This window comes from Oreochromis niloticus, linkage group LG16, assembly GCF_001858045.2.
Source record: "Oreochromis niloticus isolate F11D_XX linkage group LG16, O_niloticus_UMD_NMBU, whole genome shotgun sequence".
NCBI lineage: Eukaryota > Metazoa > Chordata > Actinopteri > Cichliformes > Cichlidae > Oreochromis > Oreochromis niloticus.
The window spans coordinates 31,635,032-31,659,728 of NC_031987.2; the positions used below are offsets into that span (position 1 = coordinate 31,635,032).

The window sequence follows — 24,697 nt, forward strand, 5'->3', positions numbered from 1 at the left end:
ATATTGCTTAATATAGTATTTCTGCTTTTTATAGGATTTGTGCTTAATACAGTATTTCTGCTAAATGTAGTATTTATGCTTAATCACACTATTACTATATATTTCTGCCAGCTTCCCAGCCAGCCAATCATATCTGAGGTCTGCAGTTTCTTCTCTCGTCATATCTCAGCGACGGATGTACAAAGAGTAATGAACATCGCAGTCAAAGTACACCAAAGTCCGCTGATTCACCCAGTACAAGAATTATGCTCCTAGTCCACCTAGTTTTGGAGTTACACGACGTTTTGTAACTCCAAAAAACGGCGCTCTTTGCCTCACACCGCGATCTAATTCTGACTGCTCATCACCCTGTTTCCCAAGTGCTCACTGTCTTTCCCAGTGGCGCAGCTGGTAATGACACAGGTCTGCAACCCAAAAGTCGTGGGTTCAACTCCACCTTGGACAACATGTTTTTTGCCCTACAAATTAATACACTATCACAGACCACTAATTCATATTCATCATTTATTACAATTCTGAAAACTTTTTACCAGCTTTTCTAATATGGACCTCAGATTCTTCTTAACACTCCATGGCACAAATACTCTTCCCTTTAGGCTCTGTGAATGTGTGTGTGTATCAATATTTCTCCCATTTTAAAGTATTACTCCTCCATAATTGGATTTCTCTTAAATCAAAGTACTTTTACTACATCTTAGTACTTCTGCTCAATCATAGTATTTCTGCTAAATCATGGTTTTTGTGCCAAGTCATCAGAATCATGTTTATTGGCCAAGTATATGTGCATACAAATACAAGGAATTTGGTTCCGGTAGATGGTGGCTCTCGAGCACAGCAATGTAAATCACACACACACACACACACACACACACACACACACACACGCACCCACACACACACACGTATCTATATATACATTACACATGCATACACATACATACACAAAGCTGTGTAAACCAACTATAAATAACTAATCTAAACGTATATACATAAAATACAGAAATGAAATGAGGTGGAATGAATACTACAGAATGTACATAAGGTGCAGTTGCAGTCTGGCAGTGGGAGCAGTGTGACAGTTCAACTGTTTAGAAGGGAGATGGTGAGGGGAAAGAAACTGTTCCTGTGTCGGGTGGTCCTGGTCTGCAGGCTTCTGTACCGTCTGCCAGAGGGCAGCAGATCAAAAAGTCTGTGTCCAGGGTGTGAGGGGTCTGTGATGATTTTCCCTGCCCGTTTCCTGGTTCTTGAGAGGTACAGATCCTGGATGGAGGGCAGGGGGGCGCCGATGATCCTTTCTGCTGCCCGTACAGTCCGCTGCAGTCTGCACCTGTCCTGTTTAGTGGCTGCACCATACCAGACTGTGATGGAGGAGCACAGGACAGACTCAATGACTGCAGTGTAGAACTGGATCAGCAGCTCCTGTGGAAGACTGTACTTCCCCAGTTGTCTCAGGAAGTACATCCTCTGCTGGGTCTTTTTGAGGATGGAGTTGATGTTGGTCTCCCACTTCAGGTCCTGGGAGATGGTGGTACCCAGCAACTTGAAGATCTCCACAGTCGACACAGGGCTGTCTGATATGATGAGGGGGGGCAGAGTTGAGGGATGTCTCCTGAAGTCCACTGTCATCTCTACAGTTTTAAGAGTGTTCAGCTCCAGATTGTGCTGACTGCACCAGAGTACCAGCCGCTCAACTCATCATAACATTTGTGTTATGTTATAGTATTACTACTAAGTGGAGGAATTTCTGTCATGTTACAGTATATGTGCTGATTACAGTATTTCTGCCAAATATAGTATTTCTGATTAATTATAGTTTTTCTACCAAATCATATTACAGTATTTTTGCTTTTTATACCATTTTTATAGGATTTTTATATTGCTTAATATAGTATTTCTGCTTTTTATAGGATTTGTGCTTAATATAGTATTTCTGCTTTTTATAGGATTTGTGCTTAATACAGTATTTCTGCTAAATGTAGTATTTATGCTTAATCACACTATTACTATATATTTCTGCCAGCTTCCCAGCCAGCCAATCATATCTGAGGTCTGCCGTTTCTTCTCTCGTCATATCTCAGCGACGGATGTACAAAGAGTAATGAAAATCGCAGACAAAGTACACCAAAGTCCGCTGATTCACCCAGTACAAGAATTATGCTTCTAGTCCACCTAGTTTTGGAGTTGCACGACGTTTTGTAACTCCAAAAAACGGCGCTCTTTGCCTCTCACCGCGATCTAATTCTGACTGCTCATCACCCCGTTTCCCAAGAGCTCACTGTCTTTCCCAGTGGCGCAGCTGGTAAGGAAATTATAGCCATTTGTTTGAGAGGAGTCCTCACTATGAAAAATAGACTGCACAAATCCTGTCTCTGTGCTGTGTGTGTAAAAACAGGTGCACCTGTTTTGGCGGGAAAAAGTACATAGCCTTTCTGATTGGTGGATTCAAATTAAGCAGCTCCAGGCTTTTTGACCCACCTAGAAACATACAGGAAACACTGTATGTACAGCCCCTGTTTGTTCACTTGCTTCTGCTGCTGCTGCGTGTGTGTGTGTGTGTGTGTGTGTGTCTGTATGACAGAGAGAGAGAGAGAGAGAGCCTTTTTATGGGTGTATCTTATTGTGTGATTTAAAATCAATATATTTACACTGGTTGATTGAATTGGATCCTGTGTGTGTCTCTGTGCATGTGTGTTTCCATATATGGGGGCGATCGTGGCTCAAAAGTTGGGAGTTCGCCTTGTAATCGGAAGGTTACCGGTTCGAGGCCCGGCTCGGACATTCTCGGTCGTTGTGTCTTTGGGCAAGACACTTCACTCGTTGTCTACTGGTGGTGGTCAGAGGGCCCGGTGGCGCCAGTGTCCAGCAGCCTCGCCTCTGTCAGTGCGCCCCAGGGTGGCTGTGGCTACAACGTAGCTTGCCATCACCAGTGTGTGAATGGGTGAATGACTGGATATGTAAAGAGCTTTGGGGTCCTTAGGGACCATAAAAGCGCTATATAAATACAGGCCATTTACCATGTCCATATTTGTAATTGTGCAAGATATTACTATTATGCTAAATTACAGTATTTCTGCTACTTTTCGGTGTTTGTGCTAAATACAGTATTTCTGCTAAATCTTAGTATTATTGCTTAATCATATTATTTGAGCAAAATCATAGTATTTGAGCATATTCTTTCTATTTGTGCCATAGCATAATATATTTGCTGAATTACAGCATTTCTGCTATGTTGTAGTATTTGTCCTAAATCACAGTATTTGTGCAATGTTTAGGTATTTTTGTTTAAATAAAGTATCTATGTAATCTTGTACCATGTTTGCTAAAATCCTGTATTTCTGAAAAGTTATCTTGTTTCTGCTAAGTTACAATATTTATTCTAATTTCTGCTGCTAAGTTCTGCTATGTTATTGTATTTCTGCCAAGTATTATGTTTTCTTTACTCAAAGGAGTTTGCAAACCTTCACAGACATATGTTTTCTTTACGTTATTGCAGTTCTGCTAAGTAATTACATTTTTGCTAAGTTCTTATGCTTCTGCAAAGTTATTACAATTTTTTGCAAAGGTTTTACAACTTCTGCAACTTTTCAGCTTTTTCAGCTAGTTTCAGCTGACAGCTTCAGCTTTACAGCATCCACACTGCATTTTCGCAGGAAATGCAAATTTTTCTAGTTTTAATACCTTCCCACTGAAACTAAAAGTGGTTGCTGCAACTACTGGCAATAGGCTGGAGAGAGATGGAAGAAATATAGGGCAAAAGAAGAGCCTGTTCTTAATTTTCAAATTTCAGGGCGGGACAGCAAATTCCCTTTTATCATTACAGATCTAGACAAAGCTTACAATGAGTCATATCATTAATCAGACTGTAGATCTGTAATGATATCTTGTTGAAGTCACTAATTTATAAGATACTCACATACCAAATGGTGATGATGATTTAAAGGCTGTGTGAGAATACTGGACAGTATAAACATATGCTAACTATGGAATTATAACATTTCCAGTATTATGGAAAAGTTTACATTAATGGACTCATTTGGCTTAGTACAGGATGGGCTGGTGTCTATGCTTACTGTCAGTTTAGGTCAAAGATAACGATCATCAGTTTAGATTCTTAAGCATCGCTTGCCAAATTCCTAAATGACTGGGCTTGGTTGGAAAGCAGCCATGGCAGTAGGCTATAAGTCATGTAACATCAGCTAATATGTTTTAGAATTAAGCTGGCCAAATACTCAAAGAGAAAACCTTGTAGTCCCTGTCCAATATGAAACAAATCTACCAAATCAACAAACCAGTTTTGGGAGATATTTAGAACCTAGTCATTTTTCCATGCTACACAGCTCCACCAGATCCCATTGTTCCCGCACTCACACTCTTTATCGGCCTATACTAACCACCTGACTACATTATAATAATAAGCATAATAGTTAATGCTTATCATGGCAGGTTAGACAGTTCTCTAGCTAGCATTACCGTTAAGTATACCAACATGACTAGACATTTAAATAAAGAAACCACCTTACCTTTAGGCTAACATTAATAAAATACTGGCTAATGTTATACAGGAATATTACATTGCATTAACTGTGAAGATCAAATTTAAGCTTATGAGCTTAGAGCTCATTACCTGATGTTAAATAGTGGAATCATATTTTATTTTTTTCAAAGTTTTATACTCACTGGTTATGTTGTTAGCTACCTCAGTTCACATGACAGCAACTCAATGCATTTAGGCATGAAGACATGGTCAAGATGACCTGTGGAAGTTAACTTGAGCATCAGAATGTGGAAGAAAGGTGTTGTGCCCATACAAGACAAGCGGGTCTGAGCATTTCCGAAACTTGTAGTAAAAAGTGCTCAGTTAGAGTAAAAAAAGTACTGCTTAAACTGACCCACAGCTAAAGAAATATCAGAGTTTGAGGCTGGTAGTAGTGGTGCAATAGTGTGGTTAATATTTTTTTGGCAGACTTAGTACTAGTTGGATAATGTTTAAGTGCCACAACCACCTAAGCAGTTTCTGCCCATACCCACCTCTTTATGACCACAATGTACCCACCTTCTAATGGCTGGTTCCAGCTGCATAACATCAATAATGCCACTCAAATCATCTCAAACTGGTTTCTTGAACACAGCAATGAGTGTACCGTGCTCAGATGGCCTCCACAGTCACCATAATCGTAATCCAATGAAGCTCCTTTGGGATGCGGTGGAATAGGAGATACATATCACGGATGTGTAGGTGTTTTATTAATCTTAACGTGTGGTGTCCTCGGGATTCCCATATACTTGTTTGCCATTCACCTAGGGACCATTTTTGACCCGAGGACACCACAAGGGGTTTACCTAACTACTGCAGCCATTTTAATTATTCTGAAAGTGGTTCTGTCTTTTATTGGAATTCAATGTGACCATACCTGATAAATACAGGCTAATCTTTATGTCAATCAAAAATCATGACCAGTGCTGTTACTTTCGTATTTTCACTGGAAAATACTCCATTGGTATCTCTGTTTAGAAAAGAAAACTCTTGACATTGTGATTTAAGACTGAGAGTTGGGAGGAAAGATGGAGGCAGGGCAGGAAAGTGGAAGCAGCTCAGGATGAAACCATGTAGGAGTGCTAACGCGCTGTTTAACTTTTGGCAAGTGTAACCATGTCACTAGGATGGTCCCAAGATTAGTCAGTCAGTCAGTCCTGGATAATATGTTTTCCTTCCTTCCTTTTTGTGTTAAGTCCTTAAGGTAAGACTGGTGATTCTCTGACTTTTCCTGCAATAAACACTGATGTTTACACTTTTAACACTTTTAAAAACGAATAGCTGTGTTAAGAGTTAGTTTAGCAAGTATAAATAGATAGATGTGTATTACCTATTATGGACAATTTACGTGAAATACATTTCATAAACAATCTTGCATATTTTAACATTACTTGGTAATACTATGTGATCTACAATGAGACTGCTTTAACGAGCTTAAAACAGATGCTTCTGTCTGTATCATAGATAGTTACTGGTCTTTGAAAATCATATTGGCATTGGCTTTGCCTTGGACAGAAGCAGTTTTTCAGGAGATAGACATTTTAATTTCAAAATTTTAATACATTTATTGTATAAACAATTTCATATCAAGGAGACATGAATATACATTACGGCTGGCATTACTATCCATGTTCTAAAGTTCTAATCTTACATATAGACTCTCCTGATAAAGCATGAAGGCTCCATCTGGGTTTTTCTGGCCTTATGAATTTTTGTTGATTCTATGGGAGGTTTGTTTCAGAGACAGGTTCGTTTTCTCTTGTTACACATTTGCAGTAGCAGAAAAGTAGCATATTACACTCTGCTCATCACTTTTCCTAAAAGTAATGTAGTATGTCATTTAATTACTTCCAGGAGAAATTAATTTTTGACATTACTTGATATATTACTTTTTTAGTCCATAACATAATCTAAAATGCATTGTCACAACTGTCTGCTGTTGGTACCCTTTGGAACATATTTATAATAACTATAAATACGCCTGCCTTTGCCTACTGCAGGCCTTCAACTGCCTACAAAAGTGGCAATGCTTCATTCATGAAATACTTTAATATAAATAACACTTTATTGTGCATTGATCTGTGCTGCAGATTCTGCCGGCGTCACTTGTCATTTGTGCTTCCCTCCACACAGTGCAGAAGTGCCTGCTCTTATAGTCTGCTAAGTCTTTACCCCGACTCTCCCACACTCCCTAGCCCACTCACATCAACTGAAACAGGATCTGCCTAATGGTCTGGAATATCCCTGTTTGGGCTGATCATCACTCCAATTTTCTTTTCAAATATGTAGTTTTGATAAAACCGCAGCCTGGTGTGATGTGAGGGCCGAGGGGGAGGGAGAGGTGGAGGGCGGGGTGTAAACACTGGGGTTGCTATGGAGGCGGCAGCCCAAGAAGTTCTTGAGCTAGGAGCAAAGCAATCAGAAAGGCAATGTGTGTGTTTGAGTGTGTGCATGTGTGTGTGTTTCATTGCAGACTTGGAGTGACCTTCTGACCACAGAGGATGTGGGAGTGAGGGGAAAGAGACAATTCTTTGCTCTTCATGCGTCTTAAAGAGCAGTCTCTCGATCAGATAAAAGAGGCCAAAAAATAAACAGTGGAAAAATCCAGCCTTGTTATATCCTTGGTGTTCAGAGTCTTTCTCAAGTCTGAATGACCTTGAGAAGACAAGTTATTGTCAATCAAATCCTAGTACAGTGGCACGCATACTCAGGATGCGTGCCATCAAATATTTATGCCAGGCAGCAGTGCAACCATTTCCTCATATTTGGCTTCTCTAGTTTATGCATCTCTACCCTTCTGGTTTGAAAAACAGGCTGAATCCAGTGGAATCATGCTGGTTGCTTTGAAGTTGAAATAGCAATGGGCAGAACCATATTGACCAGACCCTGCTCACTGTGACTCCACAGTCCTGCACTTTATGAACCCTGCACTTTAACCCATGACCCTCCCCTCCGATGGGATAAGTTGCCAACGTCACAGTTTCACAAAAAAGTATGAGGTTGCACAGTTCAGCATCATAGTGAGTATACGGATACGGTTTACTAGGAATGCACTTAAAACCAGAGATAATAAGTTGCTCATAACAATGCAAGAGTTGGCCGGTGGCAAAGGTAAACACCCCGTCTCAAGTTTTATCTTTGCATGCAGTTATATTGGCACTTTTGGGTTTCTCTCTCTCTTCCTCTCTTTGTCTCTCATTCATGTTTCATCTCATTTTTCTTCTTCTTTGTAGCAGCTACGGGGCTTTTGGCTGACTTTCATCATCTGAAAGAGCATCCAAATCCACTCTGTGGCTGTAGGCTTACATAGCAAAACACAGCGGTATGGATATTACTCAAACACACATCCATGCATGTGCACGCGCACTTGAGAACCAGACCGACATGAATAAAAGTGTGGGCTACAGTCCAAACAAACACACGTTAACCTGAACACTGCTGTTTCTCTACTCGTGACTCCTGGAGGAAATTGCTGAGGGAACAGGAAACCCACAGCTAAACACAGGTTCTCACGGTGTATTAATGAGCCCCTGACTGAGAGATGAGCACTTTATACCACAGAGCCGATACCAAGAGCAGTCGACGGCCAGCCAAGTGCGGGAAGTTGCTGGAGCCCTGACATGGGGTTCGAAAGGTCTCATAGGTGAAGTCTACGTCGTTGCTGGTTTTGCTCTGACACAGCATCAGGAGAAACTCCAGTCCTTGTGCTACATTTCAGAAGCAAAACATCAACAGAGGCAGTTCTATACAAGCATCGCAAAAACAAGAGTAATAGTAAGAGAGGGGGGAATGTGGTTACACTACAACATAACCAAAATCATGTGTGTGGTTTTATGAAGTTAGACAGCCCAATAATGATGGAGTATTAAATGATTGTACCACCATGGTTTGATGGTTTGAGCCTGGGGGGGGGGGGGGGGGGGGGGGGGGGAAGGGAACATGGGGGTGTGTGGGCACATATGAAAAAGCCAGCCTTCTCCCATGAACTCCTCTGGCACCCAGAAACTTGGATTTCGCAAACGCGTCCAACCTACTACAACCACCCCTTCCCTTCTATTGTCACTACTGGTGCCTAAAATAACTCGTGTTCCTAAAGGAGGCTCGTTTTCTGCTGGGTTTTCAAATACTACAGTGTTGTTCTGCTGGCACTAGGAAAACAGGAGAGGTTAGGGAGGTCACCCTCTGGGCTAACAGGAGCCACTGCCATGTTTAGATGCTGCAACAGCCACGATATATAACCACTGGACCGTCTGTGGACACACAGCCTTAATGAGGTGGTCCAACCGTAGCATATAACCATAACCCATTGTGCATGTTTTTAGAGAATGTTGGTGTAAGTGGATTATAATAGTGCACGAAGAGGAATTAATAGTATTCTCATATTTTTTTTAGATGCATAGCTAAAGTGACATTGCTTGGTATTTCCACAGCTAGACGATGTGCAAACTGTAGAATCACTTTGTTCAGTTGCTGAAAGCTGCAGTAATCAACACTGAGTATTAGAAGTGTATCATATAACTATGTTTAATGGTAGAAGTGGATGCTTGGAAAGGAAAAAAATAGGAGAGTAATTTGCCAGTTAATGTTTGGGTTTTAGGCCCATAGTGGTTGTGTTGTGATTCATTCCCCCAATGCTTATCAAGTTACCAGCTTGAATTAGCTTTCTTAGGACAAAAACCTTGACAAACTAACATGTCCAGAGCTAAGTTAGTAACAGGCGGGTAAATAGAGTGGTACATGTAATAGGTAGATAGACAAATATTACCCTCTGAGTTTTTGAAACCAAAACAGAGCTAATATTGGCCTTTCGTTCATTGGGTGGTCAGAAACAGGACCCAAAGTAAATGTTAGCATTCATCTGTCACTGCTAGATATGGAATATATGTTGTAAATGTGGTCTGCAAAGCAAGTGTCACAGTCACTGTGTGGCTAAAAATCGATTAATATAGCTTTAAATAAATAGTTTGACATTTCAGAACTTGTGTTTACTCTCTTTCTTCAACACCACTCTTATGTAGGCTAACTATGTAGTGATGTGAAAAAGCAATTGCCCGACTCCTGTTTTTTGGGGGGGGGGGTTTTGTGTTTGTCTTGCCCCCCAAATGTTTCAGATAATCAAACAAAGTTTAATATTAGATAAAAATAATACAAAATGTAGATTTTAAAGGCTGATGTCATTTATTAGGGGAAAGAAGCTATCTAAACTCACCTAGCCCTGTGTGAGAAAGTAATTACCCCATAAACCTAATAAGTGGTTGTATCACCCTTGGCAGCAAGAACTATAATCAAATATTTATGGTAACTGTAAATGGTCATTCTTCTTTGCAAAATTGTTTTAATTTAGCAGCAAAACAACCCCAGACCATCACACTACCACCACCATATTTGACTGTCCATCTTCTAGATCTTAAAGATGTTTTTTCACCTCAGGATTCTTCCATGGATGCCATTTTTGCCCACTGTCTTTCTTATTGTTGAATCATGAATATGAACATGAGGCCTACAGTTCTAGGTGGGCACTCAAAAAATTACATTTTTTGAACTCTTCTGGTAGATGTGAGAGTGCTAACAATCATCTAACCTGAAGAAAAACCATTATAAATTTGATGAGCTAGATATACAAAAGAAAAGAAAAATTATACATATTATTATGATGCAATACATCAAAGTTCAAAGCAATTACAGCAATTTAACTTCACCATATTTTCAAAAGTCATGACAGCAACACGTATCAACTACTAGCTGAAAAAGAATCGCTTCATTTACGTCATTTGACAAACAGCTGTAAATTGCGATCTTTGTTGTATCAATGGTGATAGTGTAGAAAGCTTTTGTTTACTGTTCAAAACTCTGGATTGTTATAGGTGGTGCACATAATTGAAAGGCTGAACACTGATTCCCTTCATACAAATGTGGTAAGTGTCAAAGTACCTGAATGAAGGTGAGAGGAAATTTGAAATCTGTTTGTTCATGCAGGAAGGCCTATTATGGATATTTGTGGGCAGACTTATGAATCACTATGACACTGTGTTTTTGTATTAGTTATTCCACTGCTGCAATAGTGGAAATCCAGACTTGTTGTCATCTGTCTTCTGTGTCCAATTTATTTTTCATAAAAATTCTATATTTTTTAAACAAGCTTTTTAGATAAAACGAATCATTTTATTAAGCAAGTTCTTTTTGGAAAAAAGGGGGAATGCCTGTTTTGGTCAAATCAGGAAGAATGCCTGTTCTGAATGTTTGAATGAGACAAAAATGTGTTCAATGTAAGTTTTAAAAATAGAGAATAAACACTTAATGGTTTCTTGTTCACAAACATATGTATGAATTGAATTGAAGATGTTTAAGCTATTAAAGAACTCCAGATCTAAATACACTGCTGTTGTCACTGCTGGGAATTACAAATCATTGGAATTGTAATCCATTTCTTGAATGTAATTCTTTTAGAAGGACAACAATGACGTCTAGGCAACATTGAAGATTTAAAGCACATTTTATGTGCTGTTATTTGGCTTTTCAATTATGCTGAAACTCTCCCACCTCAGCGTGTCACCAGCTACCTGTCAGTGGATCACCAGCTTCCTGACAGACAGGAAGCAGCAAGTGAGGCTGGGGGAGATCACCTCTGAAACTCGGTCCCTCAGTATTGGTGCCCCTCAAGGATGTGTCCTCTCACCACTATTGTTCTCTCTCTACACCAATGACTGCACCTCCAAGAACTCGGCTGTTAAACTCCTAAAGTTTGCAGATGACACAACCGTCATTGGCCTCATTCAGGACGGTGGTCTGCATACCGGCAGGTAGTTGAGCGGCTGGTACTCTGGTACAGTCAGCACAATCTGGAGCTGAACACGCTTAAGACTGTAGAGATGACAGTGGACTTCAGGAGACATCCCTCAACACTGCTCCCCCGCACCATATCAGACAGCCCGGTGTCGACTGTGGAGATCTTCAAGTTCCTGGGTACCACCATCTCCCAGGACCTGAAGTGGGAGACCAGTATCTCCTCCATCCTCAAAAAGACACAGCAGAGGATGTACTTCCTGAGACAATTTTGAAGTACAGTCTTCCACAGGAGCTGCTGATCCAGTTCTACAATGCAGTCATTGAGTCTGTCCTGTGCTCCTCCATCACAGTCTGGTATTGTTGCAGCCACTAAACAGGACAGGAGGAGACTGCAGCGGATTGTACGGGCAGCAGAAAAGATCATTGGCGCCCCCCTGCCCTCTCAAGAACCAGAAAACGGGCAGGGAAAATCATCACAGATCCCTCACACCCTGAATACAGACTTTTTGACCTGCTGCCCTCTGGCAGACGGTATAGAAGACCAAGACCACCCGTAATAGGAACAGTTTCTTTCCCCTCGCCATCTCCCTCCTAAACAGTTGAACTGTCACATAGCTCACACTGCTAGACTGCAACTGCACCTTATGTACATTCTGTGGTATTTTATTACTTCTGTCATCCTGTATTTTATGTATATAAGATTTAGATTGGTTATTTATGGTTGGTTGTTTGCGCATATACATGGCCAATAAACACGATTCTGATTGGGATTCTGATTCCAGTGGTGACATCCTACATGGCGCCACATTCATATGGATTTGCCTGGATCCCTTTCAGCAGAAGAAAGAGAACCCACATTCATCTGTACTACAACCAGTTCTACTCACAGTAGCTTCAAGAAACCACTACTCCTATTGACACAGCTCCAGTTTCTAAGCTTGAAACACTTGACAACGAAAGAGGAACAAAAAGTCTGCTGAACTGAAACTCAGAAAAGCAGAGAGCTTCCTGCAACTCTGGTTCTCCTTGCCTGTCCACTGTCAGCTGCGCTGCGGCATCTCTGCACCATGCCCCAGATACTTATATCCCTCATTCAGCTGGCACTCCAACGTTGGTTTTGGTATTTGTCGTGACGTTCTGTGTACAGCATATCCAGAAGAAGACTCCAGCTGCCTCCCTCTTTCCCTTCCGAGCAAACTGCTCCAGCTGATCACAGTGAGGAGCTGGTACTCATGTTAAACAATAGCAATAATTTTAGACTGGAACAGCCAGTCCACCAAGCTTCTGATCAGTAGATGACCTGCTCGCTCTACCTCCTGAACTTCAGCCACCCACTCATGACTTGTGTTCTCCCAAGTCATAGGAATAGAGTGGAATCACTGACAAGAATTCGCAACTATTTACATTGCCCAAACTATAGTATCAAAAGTACTTTCTTTGTGTCTCCAAAATATAGGGTTAGTGTTTGGGACTAAGGCTCTTGGACAGTCACTGACTAAGAGTTAAACCACAGAGGGTTAAAAGAGAAATAGTTGATCTGCAGTTCCAGATGAAATGGAAAAAAATGTGAAAAATGTTTTCTTACATGTTGTTTCATGTCTCCTCCATTCCAGTTTTTACACATAAGCCCAAATGGCATTGAAACCCGTGAATACACATACTTAAATTTTTTGCTCATTATGTTTTGGTCGATTTGGCATCAAGCTGATAAACTTATCTGATATCACTCTTGCATTGACGTTGCCCCCATCCATCTATCTAAGTGGCATCTTTTTGGCATGACATGGGATTCCCAGTTCTGTTTTGCAATCAGATTAATGAAGTCTTTGAAGTTCTTCATGTCAAACCAATACTGAAACTGACTGAGCATCAGGAGGATGCTAAAGCTTGATTCCAGACACCATGGGATGCCCTGCTTGCCTGTGTTGACATATCAGCACTGTCTTGTGAAACATTTCTGGAAGAACAGACCCAACTATACCTTAAACAGCAACTTGCAATAACTAGATTATGCAGAAAAACTGCTTACATATACACTAAAATAACACTTCAAATAATATTTATTACAGAGTAAGAAACACAAGGCTTGACCATAATGTAACACGTGGGAATGAGGCTGAGCAAGATGAAGCTACAGGAAGTATGAAGTCTCTAAAGATGTTGATAGTGTAAATCAGTGCACACTGGAAAATTACCAACCGTAGCTAATGTTGTCTAATGTTGTTTTGCTAAACAATAATGTGAATTTGCCTCTAATGTATTTCAGTTTAACAAAACTGACAATTTAGTAGAGTATTAAGGCATCTCTAAACAAAACTAATGAGAGGATCAGCTGTTGTTGATCAACAATATAAAGTGTCATGTCTTCATGGAAGAGAAACAGCAGAATAACAGCTAATTTCCAATATTTTTTAAGCCAAGGAATCCGTATCACCCCCTGCTTCAGCTGCACAGAACACCCGGGTAGGAAAAAAAGCTCTTTTCCTTTTCCTATCAGGAATGCTGTGGAGTCCCGTAAGGCCTGGGTTTGTCCAATCTTCACATACATATAATTCATCATGATGAAACTCCCAATAAAAAAGTCACTGCCTCACCAACTCATCAAATTACTACTGCTCAGACTTTCTTCCACATACTACTGCATAAGGAGCAAAACCGAGGGCAGAGACAACTTCCTAGTGTGATGTAATATGATGCATGTTCACAAAAAAAGCGTAAGCGCTCTGCTTCAAATGCACTATTTCATCTAATTTTTAGCCTTTATGTTTCGCAAAACATGTCAAATCAAAAGTCCATTTCCAAGAAATATTATGCATGACTCAAAAGAAAAAAAAAACTTACAAACTGCTCTTTACCATAACAAATATACTGAAAAAACACATCTGATTCAGAATTCACAAGAAGTGAAGGGTTGCGTTGAGTGGGCTGATTTCACAAGCTTACTGTCGTGGTGCATTTCTGTGGTGCCAACCAGGAACTTACAAAAAAACAACAAAATTCCAATGCAGAGATGTGATAAATGCATGATTAAGAGTTTCCGTGCATTTTACACAAAGGAATGTCTTCAAATGTGACCTCTTTCCTGTGTTACAAGAAACAAAACCACATCACTTTATCAGTTATGCTGGCCCAGCCAGAGACCTCTGTGCACACAGCCCCTAGGTTATTACATTAGACTAAAGCAGGACTAAAGCAGGACTAAAGCATATGGTTAAACACCAACAACAAGTGAGGGACCAAGAAAAAATCAGTTAGGTAACCATGGGAAATCAGAAACTGCTAATAGAAATAAAACACCACACTGAATCTCTTTAAAAATATGCTGATAATTTAGAAATTTCTAATCATTTCAGCAGTGGTCAGACCCCCAGCCTCCATAAAGGTGCGTCTGAGGACATTGTTGCCCAATAGTAATATGGCGGCAGCAATGAAGCACAGGATTCACAGAACGTTACTTCATTCAGCCAGTAATCTGCACCACTGTTTATCAGAACTCCCTCTCTGAAAGACATGACGATGGCTGAACAGGACCAAAAAGCACCACTGAATCTGCAGAGCTAATGAGATCTGACACACAAAGGCTCAGTATCTCAAAGCAGAATGTGTCTTGTATATGTTTTACTTCACTGAGGTGCTGGAGCTTAGTTAACTGTTTAAGTTCAAGAACTTTTTGCCCCTCAGTCAGGACCCATTATGCAACTTCCATAAGTGGGATGTGAGACCTCGAAGCCTTCCTCCAAGGACACATCTTATATATCCAGTAGGTCAGAACAGACTCTGCATGAAAAGCTACTCTCGGGTTCTCCCTTTTATTCCGAAGGCGTCGGCACAGCAGGCAGTTTTGCCTGTTTTGTTTTGGACAGATTTTTATGCCGGTTGCATTTCCTGTCGCTACCCCCAGGGAACCTTTGTCTCCTCTCGAGATCAACCCAGAGAGCTTTCACTTTTTAGGTGACTGTGTTAACCAGTACACATGGAGAGGCAGCGGTGTAAAAACGAGGAAGATCATATCTGAATACTTTTAAAATCACTCAGACAAGTTTTTTTTTTCTAAGCAAAGTCCCCCCCCTCCCCCTTTTTTAGTATTTATGTCAAAAATGAATGAATGAATGAATGGCTGAATAGGTTTGATCTTTTTCTTAAAAATACAAAACAGGAGTGCCCACTGATCACTGATGGGTTCGATTTTTTCTTTTTAAATCCATCCTCTTTGCATCCCTGCTGTGCGCCTAATTCATGTTCACGGGGTGTAGACGGGAAGGGGAGGATCACACGTTAACGCGTCTCCGCAAAGGGCCAGACATAAAGGGCTCGCTTTACCTGTCATGCGCTCAGGTCGATCCGGTTGACAGTCCTGCTCGAGTCTGTTTCTCTCCGGGCTGCCGGAGGATCCTCTGATTGGCTGCAGACGCAAACGCGCTCTCTCAGCCCACCCACTGCTGATTATAGGGACTCTTGCAAACTCGGTTTCCTTCCTTGCATTGAGTCTGGGACCTGGCCCCGGGGCTGAACGACACACACACAAAGCGCGCAGCATGGCAGCTACCCACAGCGAGTACAGAGGCTACCTGCGGAACACCGTCGACATCGAGGTGGGGCAGCAGCACCGCTTCCACCCGGTGCAGAGTTCGGAACCCACTTACCGGCCGCTCCTATTCGGGACCCTCGCTGTTATGGGATTGCTTCAGGTGGCCTCCAGCGTGGCGATCTTATTACACCTGACAGGTTATCTCCAAGAGGTAAGAATCTCAGAGCAACAGCGTGGTGTGATCTACTGCTCAGCTCGCTCCTATACTGCTTTCATTGTGTGTGTAGCTTCACTCAAACTTGGGGTTTGTGTGTAAATATTTACTTCTAAAAGACTGTCAACAATTCCTGGCCGTGAGCGAGGTAGGACCGGGTCCATGGATGTTTGCGCAACTTTACAATGCCATAAAATGTCAAATAACTTCTCTAGCTCTAGACGTAAAGCTATCTGTGAAGATAGCGAGAGAGAGAGAGAGAGAGAGAGGGGGGCAGCTTTCAGATCGAGCCACTTGTGCTGTTCTCCGCGCAAAGCTTTGGTGCACTTTGGTGTTCCTTTGAAGGTGCTGCGCCTCGACGGCACGCAGTTAAACTGCTGCCTCGCTGCAGAAACACCCTGACTCGCTGATAGCATCTCACGAACCCCCTTAAAGATTTTTTTTCCTTTCCACGAAGATTACCTGTTTTTGAGACGATAACATCTCAGCATCTGAGGCTCGGCTGCGAATCCAAATGTCAGTCACGCATGATGTCTTGTTTGCAAAATACAGATGTTTTCACTTGAGGCTGTCGCTGCTGCCACTGAAGTTCTTCGTGCAGCGTGTTTACATGCAGTCCGCGGGCTGTATTTGTAATTTGTATGTGACATTAGCTGTAAACGTTTGAGGATAAGCAGAGACGCAGTGGAGGCAGGGGAGTATGGCAAAGTTCAAGCAGGACCCCGTGGATGTTCCGACGTGCTGTCTTGTGTGACAGCGCAGTGACATATGCTCATATTCCTTGAAGACGCGTGTGTGCCATCTTGTAGGTTACGTGTCTGCGATGATGTGAAATAATAATAATAATGATGATAATCATAATAATAAATAATAATAATAATAATTGTTTTTTCTACTTTATGGCGGTTTTAGAGTTGAATAATCGTCGTGTTTGAACAAGCCGAGAGGGCAGACCGCATCTCTGCTCTGTCAGGATGCACTAAGTTCACCTGGCGAGCATCTTTCTTCCTCCTTTCTCCTTTTTCCCCATCTCTCCCCCCTGTTTATGTGTGAATTTCTGGGGCGTTTTACAGGGCTCATAAAATCGTAATCCTATAAAAGTAATGGTACAAAAGTTATGGCAGCTACTCATTATGCAAAATCATACAGTTCATTAAAGTATATGTAATTTTAATGCTGCAGCTGGAGATGATTTAAAATTCTCACACTGATGGATAGCTTTAGCTGTAACAACACAACTACATCTATTTGTACATTTATTGGACAAACTGTGTAAATTAATAATTCAGTTCAGTTTTATTTATATGGCCAAAATTACAACAGTTGCCTTAAGGCACTTTGTATTCTAAGGTAAAAACCCTAAAGTAATACAGAGAAAATCATATGAGCAAGCACTGGACGACAGTGGGAAGGAAAAACTCCCTTTTAACAGGAAGAAACATCCTGCTGAACCAGGATCAGGGAGGGGCAGCCATCTGCCAAGACCGGTTACAAGTGAGGTGAGGAAAGTAAAAGTAATAAGTAACTAGAGTTTTAAAATAAACAAGGTGGTACCTCAGGGATATAGTGGAGTATAAAGTAGCATAGCATGAAAATACTGAAAGTGGTAGTTTGAGAGCCAATCATAATTCCAGAAGGGGCCAGTGCCACCCTATGCCTCCATTCTCTAGAGACACCCCTGATTAATTTTTGTTGGCTTGTCAATAAAGGAGGGTTTTTATTATACAGATATGGATTTCATTCCATAGCTGTACAGTAAAAGTGTGTGGGATTGTGTGTGGGATTGTCTGAGAAGGTGACAAGAGGGGAAGGCTGTCTCAAGTACCCAGCAGCACAAGAGGCCCTGTGGTTGGTCAGGGCTTTTTTCCGATGAGAGATGCATATAGCAGCACTCTGTGTGAGTCATCAGTATGGTGCTGGGCCATCATCTGACCACAACACCTGTAAAACTTCCTGGAGATGGTGAGGAGAGCAGGGATCGGCACAGTGCTATGCAGAGATAGGAATGTGCTAAATAGACAATTTTTAATTTTAAAAAGCTGATTGGAATGTGAAGGTTAAAGTGTGTTTGCGTGCATGGAAGACTATTCGTTGTCATTTAAATAACACACAGATAACAGAACAGCAGCAACTGAGAGCCAAAGCTCAAGTTACAAAACAGACTTTTTTTTTCCCCCTGTTGCGGTGGAATGCAGAATGACATGCGGAAAATAGCCTCCCACTCTCTTGCGCTTTCTCGCAGACACACACACACACACACACACACACACACAGTGATATGTGCTGTATGTACTGATGGGTGTCCATCAGCACATACAGCACACAAGATGAGATATTTCGCCTATCTTGACCTGTCAGAGAATCATTTTTGAGACAGATTGGGCTCATTAAATATGATGTTACCACTGCATTTAAAAAAAAATCTCTATAACCACTTTTGTTTCTTTCTCTAGGTAGATTTGTCCACAACTCCACATCGGCCCATGGAGGTGAGTCTGACCTCTGGGTGACCCCAGGCAACGCGCCGTCTGACACATTCCACTCAGATATTGTGCATTTTCACACGTCCCTCCTGCTGCAACATTATACACATGCTACACGCACACACGCACTTACTTAATCAGGCTTCATCATCTGTAGATTTTGATTTCCTCCAATCAGCTCTGAAATTGTCATTAAAGTAAAGCTTGAGAAAGAAGTAGTTACACTGCTGCTAATTAGAGATAATGCCACAGAGGCTTAAAGTAATCTGCTTTAAGAATACGCCAACGGTTGCAAGGTATTTCCTTTTGTCACTGCAAAGGGGAAGTACATTTATTTATTTTTTTTTAAAAGAGAAGAGCCTAAAGCACTTGGAAAACAGGATAATCATGTGCAATTTCTGCAGTGACAGGAGTTATGATTTTCCCATGGGTATGTTTTTCAGTGCACACCACAGCTTCTGTAAAGCAAGCACAAAAACCCTAGGTGGTCACACGGGCTGGAGAGAGGTCAGACCACAGCAGGAAAAACACCTCTCTGCCTTTGATATAGCATTGAATAGCTTCTTGGGGTTTTCTTTCCCCCACAAGTTTGATTAATCTTTGATGTAGAATGTAGTTTACAGCATTGGCCATTACTGAGTCACCCATTGGCGTCAGTGGTCGCAGAGTGTTTGTTCGATGATCGGGAGAAGCACGAGGGAGTTGTAAAATGGAAATTCTTAATCACTGAAGTCATATTTTCTAATCCCTCTATAGAAGTTACCGCCCTTTTTTTTTTTTTTTTTTTTTTTTTTTTTTAAGTAGAGCAATAGCAAAAAAACAGTCCAGGAAGTAAAATAACACTGGGTTCCCATAATGTTTTAATTTCCTTTGAAATTATGTATTTGTGTTTGGTATCCCTGGCGGAGTGCTTGCACAAACCACCCAGCCTGTCTGGTACTTAGGAGTTCATTGTGTCAGCCCTGCGGCTGTTTCCCACGTAGCACAGGAAGATATGATGGGAGTTTTTGAGGTGTCAGGGTGACAGGTCCTCATGGCCCATGCTGGGTTGTGAAGAGAGTTGGTGCTCTCAGGCCTCAGTGGACAGCTGTCGGCTTATTTTTCCAGCTTCTTTGATGTGAGACAGGATGTTCAGGCCTGGCCTGCACTGGGGCTGGGCCTGTGGTCAGTAAGATTTGGGGAGTGGTGAGAACACAGTGCCATGAATCAGACACAGCTCATGATCTGAATGTTTAGAGATCTGTGTTAGGAGTCAGATGCAGTACGAAATACAAAGAGACAATCTGCTTTGGTGGCCAAGCTCTGAGTGAGAGGACTTTTGTTCTAGTGTAGCATCACAGAAACCACTCAACATAATAGACAGGGGGAAGGATGGATGTGGTGTGTTGTTAAAAGGCTGAACTGAAGCCTGCATTCACTGTGGTGTTGCAGGACCAAGCATGTGCAATCCAGTCAGCCGTAGCTGCATGAATATTTTCTAAGAACACGTCTTTATCGTGTAGCAGCTCAGCCTGATGCAGAGTGGCTGCCATCCTGCACACTTTACTTCTAGGTCCCTGTGTCACTCAGGTAGCTGCCAAGCTGCTGTTAACTTTGTTTAAATAATCTCTTCACTATGGTTAAAGAGGTATGACTTGGTCTCACCACAAATCAAGATAGATCCAACAACGTAGGGCCAACTGGGAGCACATTCACAATTACCTTTTAGCCTTGGCAAGGCCTTGTTTACCCCTGTCTCATTCCAGGGCGCTGCACTATAAACATGTTTGTGCAGCAAATTGTTTTGGGGGGACAGAGACTGCTAATCTTAGCTTGAGATCCGTGCAAATTTGTCTAGACTTGGGCTGTGAATAAATACTTAAGAGCAATATTAGAGCGGTAAAGGTGTGACGTTGCCAGACTGGCTTTGTAATGGAGTTTATTTGGAATGCGCAACTGTGCTCATGTGTGGTTTCACAATTGGTATGTTTAAAACTTTCAACACTTTCCTTTTCATTAGATTTTTAATTTTTTTTAATCTTGGCTCAGAGTTGAGATGAGATAATACTGCCATTATACCTGGATTCTTCCAATCAGAGAAAACTGCTTAAAAAAGTTTAATAATCTTCACCCCAGTGTTTTGCGGCAAAGCCCTATGTATATATATATATATATATATATATATATATATATATGAAAAAGAGCAGTCATGTAGGTAGAAACAGAGGCAGAAAACAACACTCACACCTGATATTTTAATCTCATGCCAGATGTGTAGGAGAGTTGGCAGCTCCTTTGCAACTGTTTACTTGCTTGGAAACCATGTTTTCCTTGAGTGTATATGCTCTGTCTTGCCTGAGGACAGCCCGGCTCAGACAGTGGATGGCGGCGTCATCGCGGCCTTGAATAGAATCAGCAGTCAGCGACTGAATACAGTCCAGACACTGTTGCTGCCAAATCCCTGAGAAGAACAATCTTTCTGAAAGTTTACACTCACCAGGAGGTCACACACATCTTCATGTATACACACGTGCTCAGCTCCATGGAAAGAAGTAGTTATTCAAACAGACAGGAGAATAAAGCTGTGGGTAAAAAAATGTCAAAATCTTTTCAAAAATATTACAACCTTATAGTGGGCCTATAATCGTATCTTTATTATATGTCATATATATATACTGTGTACTGTTCCAGTGGTGAATGTTCATAGTAAACTTGGCTAAAGTTTCATATAGTGAGGTCAGTGTATGTACAAATAGTCTCTCTTAGCCAAAAGTTCAGGCTACAGACTGCTCTGTTTCAGTCATCTTTTTCTACTCTTAGCTTTGTATGATGTCATCAAGACTGGATGCACTTAATACGGTTATCACAAGCACACATCCTCACCCACCTGGTGCTTTAACCTTCTGTTTACAAGAGGCATCAAAATCACAAGAAAGCTGGCTGGAGTTCACATGGCTGGCTCCAGACAGAAGATTGACTGAGAGGCTGTATCTTGATAGCATCACGTAATAGGCCCTGCTTAGTTCTAACCAGGCTGGTGCAAGTTAATTGTGACTGATTATCTGAGAGGTCACTAAGTTCAAAACCTCACAATGATAAGCTCAGGAACACTTTCATGTTTGATCTGTAAATCTGTCAGTTTGTTATGTCAGCTTTTCCACGTTTTCTGCAGGAGGTGCAGACAGAGCCAATGCTGAATGCGCTGAAAGATCCAAAGAAAAACAGACGATGCAAGAATAGAGATGGCATGGCTTCAGCCCATCTACCAATCAGAACGCATCAGGAGTTCCCAAAGAGTGAGTCTTAATCTAAATGTCATTTTTGCAGGCCTTTTTTTTTTTTTTTTTTTTTTACAGTTTCACATTTATAATAAATAAAATATAAACTGAATATGTTATTTGCCCCATATGTTTTGATATAACTATTATATATATGATTTCATATTGTATGCATCATCCAATTTAAAAAAAAAATCACCAAATGAAATGATTTGTTTTTAAACACTAACCAAAGTGCTCAACAAATGAAATATTAGCTTGCTAATATATGACATATACTTGTCCTCTGCCTCATGAGAGGCTTCTCAAATAACTCTCTGAAGGCGTTACCGAGATGCCCCATGAGTGGCGAGACTTGCTCATACTTTTCCATTATTTTTTAGTTTCTACTCATTGTAAACTGTGTAAATCTTAGTTGTACAAAAATAGCTACAGCTATTGTTGAATTCATAACTTTTTACCCTTGTTCAGTAGTACAGCATTAAACGTCCTTTAGAAATTACGTTGCATTGGGATACAAAGATGACTTCCTGTTTTAAGTGTTGACTCTCTTGATGGTGCTATAATGTTAATGCTTAACAGAGTTACAACGAATATAAATTTTACAATAAAGAGGTTAAGTTTTAATGTTGTGACCTGATTTACTGAACCTTTAGTTTGAAACTAGGTTAGTTAAACTAGATTACTGCAAATATAGAAAGGATGTTCTTGATAAACAACAAAAGTTTTTTAAAGGTAAAGTAATTCATCCAGTTTTTCTGTTGTTCTTTGTCATCACACAGAGAGTGAGCTGACGGCCATCACCATTGAATGGGATGATACGCATGCGCACCTCCATAACATGGGTTACCAGAAGGGGAAACTGCTGGTGAGGGAAGCCGGTTTCTACTACGTTTACGCCAAAACTTGCTTTCGCTATTACAATTTCAAAGGCCAAGGGCCAATTTCAGAGGACAACCCCCCAGTGGATGTTAAAAACACCCAGCTCTTCCAGTACATGTGCCATGAGAGCATCAAACACAACAGCAAGGCTGTGGTACTAAGCAAGACGGGCAGCACTATGCGGTGGAACGACACAAGCTTTAATATGTACTGTGCCCAGCAGGGACGAGGGGTCCAGCTGGATATCGGAGATGCCTTGTTTGTCAATGTGTCCAACGCCTTCATGCTGGACCTGGCAGGAGAAGGGACGTATTTTGGGGCCATAAAGTTGGGTAACTGAAACTTAAATACATGGGGAGCAGACATGCTACTGAACATTTGATATGCCAAAGAACCACTGTTAGTGATGTTAATTTGTCAAAAGAGTTTGTTTTTTTTTTCTTAATTGTACATGTGTGTTTTGTTTTTTGTGTCACATTGTTTTTCATCAGATAGCCTTTTTGGACTCTTATTATGAGGAAAAACTTATGCAAAAGGTAAACACCTTTCAAAAAACAAACTTGTCTTTCCACTTTGCGTTTTTCCTTTCCCAAAAAGCAGAACCAGCGCTCTCTACTTCACCCAAAATAGCACTTGAGTTTTATTGGACTTTTTTGTGGTTTGTGTTGGGAAATTTAAATACATTCAGTTCAGATTACAACATTTAGACTTAAGGATTGACATGTGTTTATGCACTAATTAAACAATCCACAAGGGAGCAACTAAGGAAGTAAGTTTGTTGGCAGGAGGTGCAGCAAGAAAGGATTTATCAGTGCTGATTGTTGGAGAAAAATGTCCAAAGAGAGAGTTGGAGTTGATAGAGCATCTGCTTGTACTTAGCAGATTATCACAGGATAAAAATAACACGACTCTTAGGCCTTGGTATAAGTGTTTTCTTGAAAGTCTTTGGAAGTTGGATCAAGGCAGGCAGTGAAGCGTCCTTGCAGTTTAGCAACTTTAGCGGATAGTGACAGTGATAGGCAATTTCACCCAAAAGTCACAATTAAAATTTAGGCTTAATATGAGTTTGACTTTGTGTAAAGGCGAGAAGCCATGGGGTTGTTGCTCCAAAAAACATTTATTATCCATTTTTCCGCCCCAAGTGGTCATTTGAAGGTTACAACATGACAATGTCATAAATGACATGTTTGTTTCATTTATGACGATCAGCAAGTGAAGCAGATAGCAGGACTGTCTGACCATGAATGACAGGAATAGACTCCTGTCTTTTCTTTCACTAGACGAACCAAGTTGAGTTTGGTTCGTCTTTAACTTAACTTTTTTTTTGTTGTTGTTTTTTTTTTTTTCATTTGGCTCTTCAGTGAGGTAAATGGGAATATGCACTAAATATTTATTTATTAGCTAGAAAAGTACAGAGATGGGCCACTGTTAAAGTGACCTTTCGGCTGTAAAATCATTTATATTTTATGTCTGTATGACATTCATTAAGCAGCACTTAGAGGAAATAGTAGGCACGCTTTTTGTTATTAAAACACAGGGGCTTCCTTTTAAATTCTATATTTATGTATCTCGATTTTTGACAATTCTGTGTGTACTTGCCTAGCCAAAAGCAATATGGTTATATTGTTTCTTCTACAAGATTGTAGCACACCTGTTAGACCTTCATCTGTTTTTATCTGCTAGATTTTTCTATTCAGTGTTCTTTTTATTTATGTTTGTGTATGTTTTAATAAAAAAAGCTACTTTTTTTACAATTGTTTCAAGTGTATTGGAAAAGACCTGATCCAGGCTGTTGTTTGGGGTGGCTGAACTTCACAGGATTAGCTGCCTCAAGCTGTAAGGTGATGAACAGGCCACCCTGACCGTGATATGATTGCAATGTGAAATTTGATAATCTCCAAAATCTTTGGAAAATTCAACACCGCTGTTGCCAAAGAATGATGTCACGTTGTTCCTTTACCTCTGCACACCCGGTCACAGTGGCCCACCAGAAACCGCCCACTACTGCTAACT

The 24,697-nt window shown here is 40.9% G+C and overlaps 1 protein-coding gene across 1 annotated transcript; it reads left to right on the top strand.

Moving 5' to 3' along the window:
- Positions 1-15,612: 15,612 nt before the first annotated feature.
- On the top strand, positions 15,613-24,435 carry tnfsf11 (TNF superfamily member 11). Its single transcript, XM_003449593.5, has 4 exons — positions 15,613-16,059; positions 18,516-18,551; positions 21,697-21,820; positions 22,585-24,435. The coding sequence occupies exons 1-4, from the start codon at positions 15,856-15,858 to the stop codon at positions 23,022-23,024; spliced, it is 804 nt and encodes a 267-aa protein (XP_003449641.1). The 5' UTR covers positions 15,613-15,855; the 3' UTR covers positions 23,025-24,435.
- Positions 24,436-24,697: the final 262 nt, after the last annotated feature.

Excerpts from the sequence above, each read along its gene's own strand:
- tnfsf11 (XM_003449593.5), top strand. The coding sequence starts at position 15,856 with ATGGCAGCTACCCACAGCGAGTACAGAGGCTACCTGCGGAACACCGTC. Across the intron at positions 18,552-21,696 it reads CTCCACATCGGCCCATGGAG|GAGGTGCAGACAGAGCCAAT; the intron begins GTGAGTCTGACC and ends CGTTTTCTGCAG. Across the intron at positions 21,821-22,584 it reads GCATCAGGAGTTCCCAAAGA|AGAGTGAGCTGACGGCCATC; the intron begins GTGAGTCTTAAT and ends GTCATCACACAG.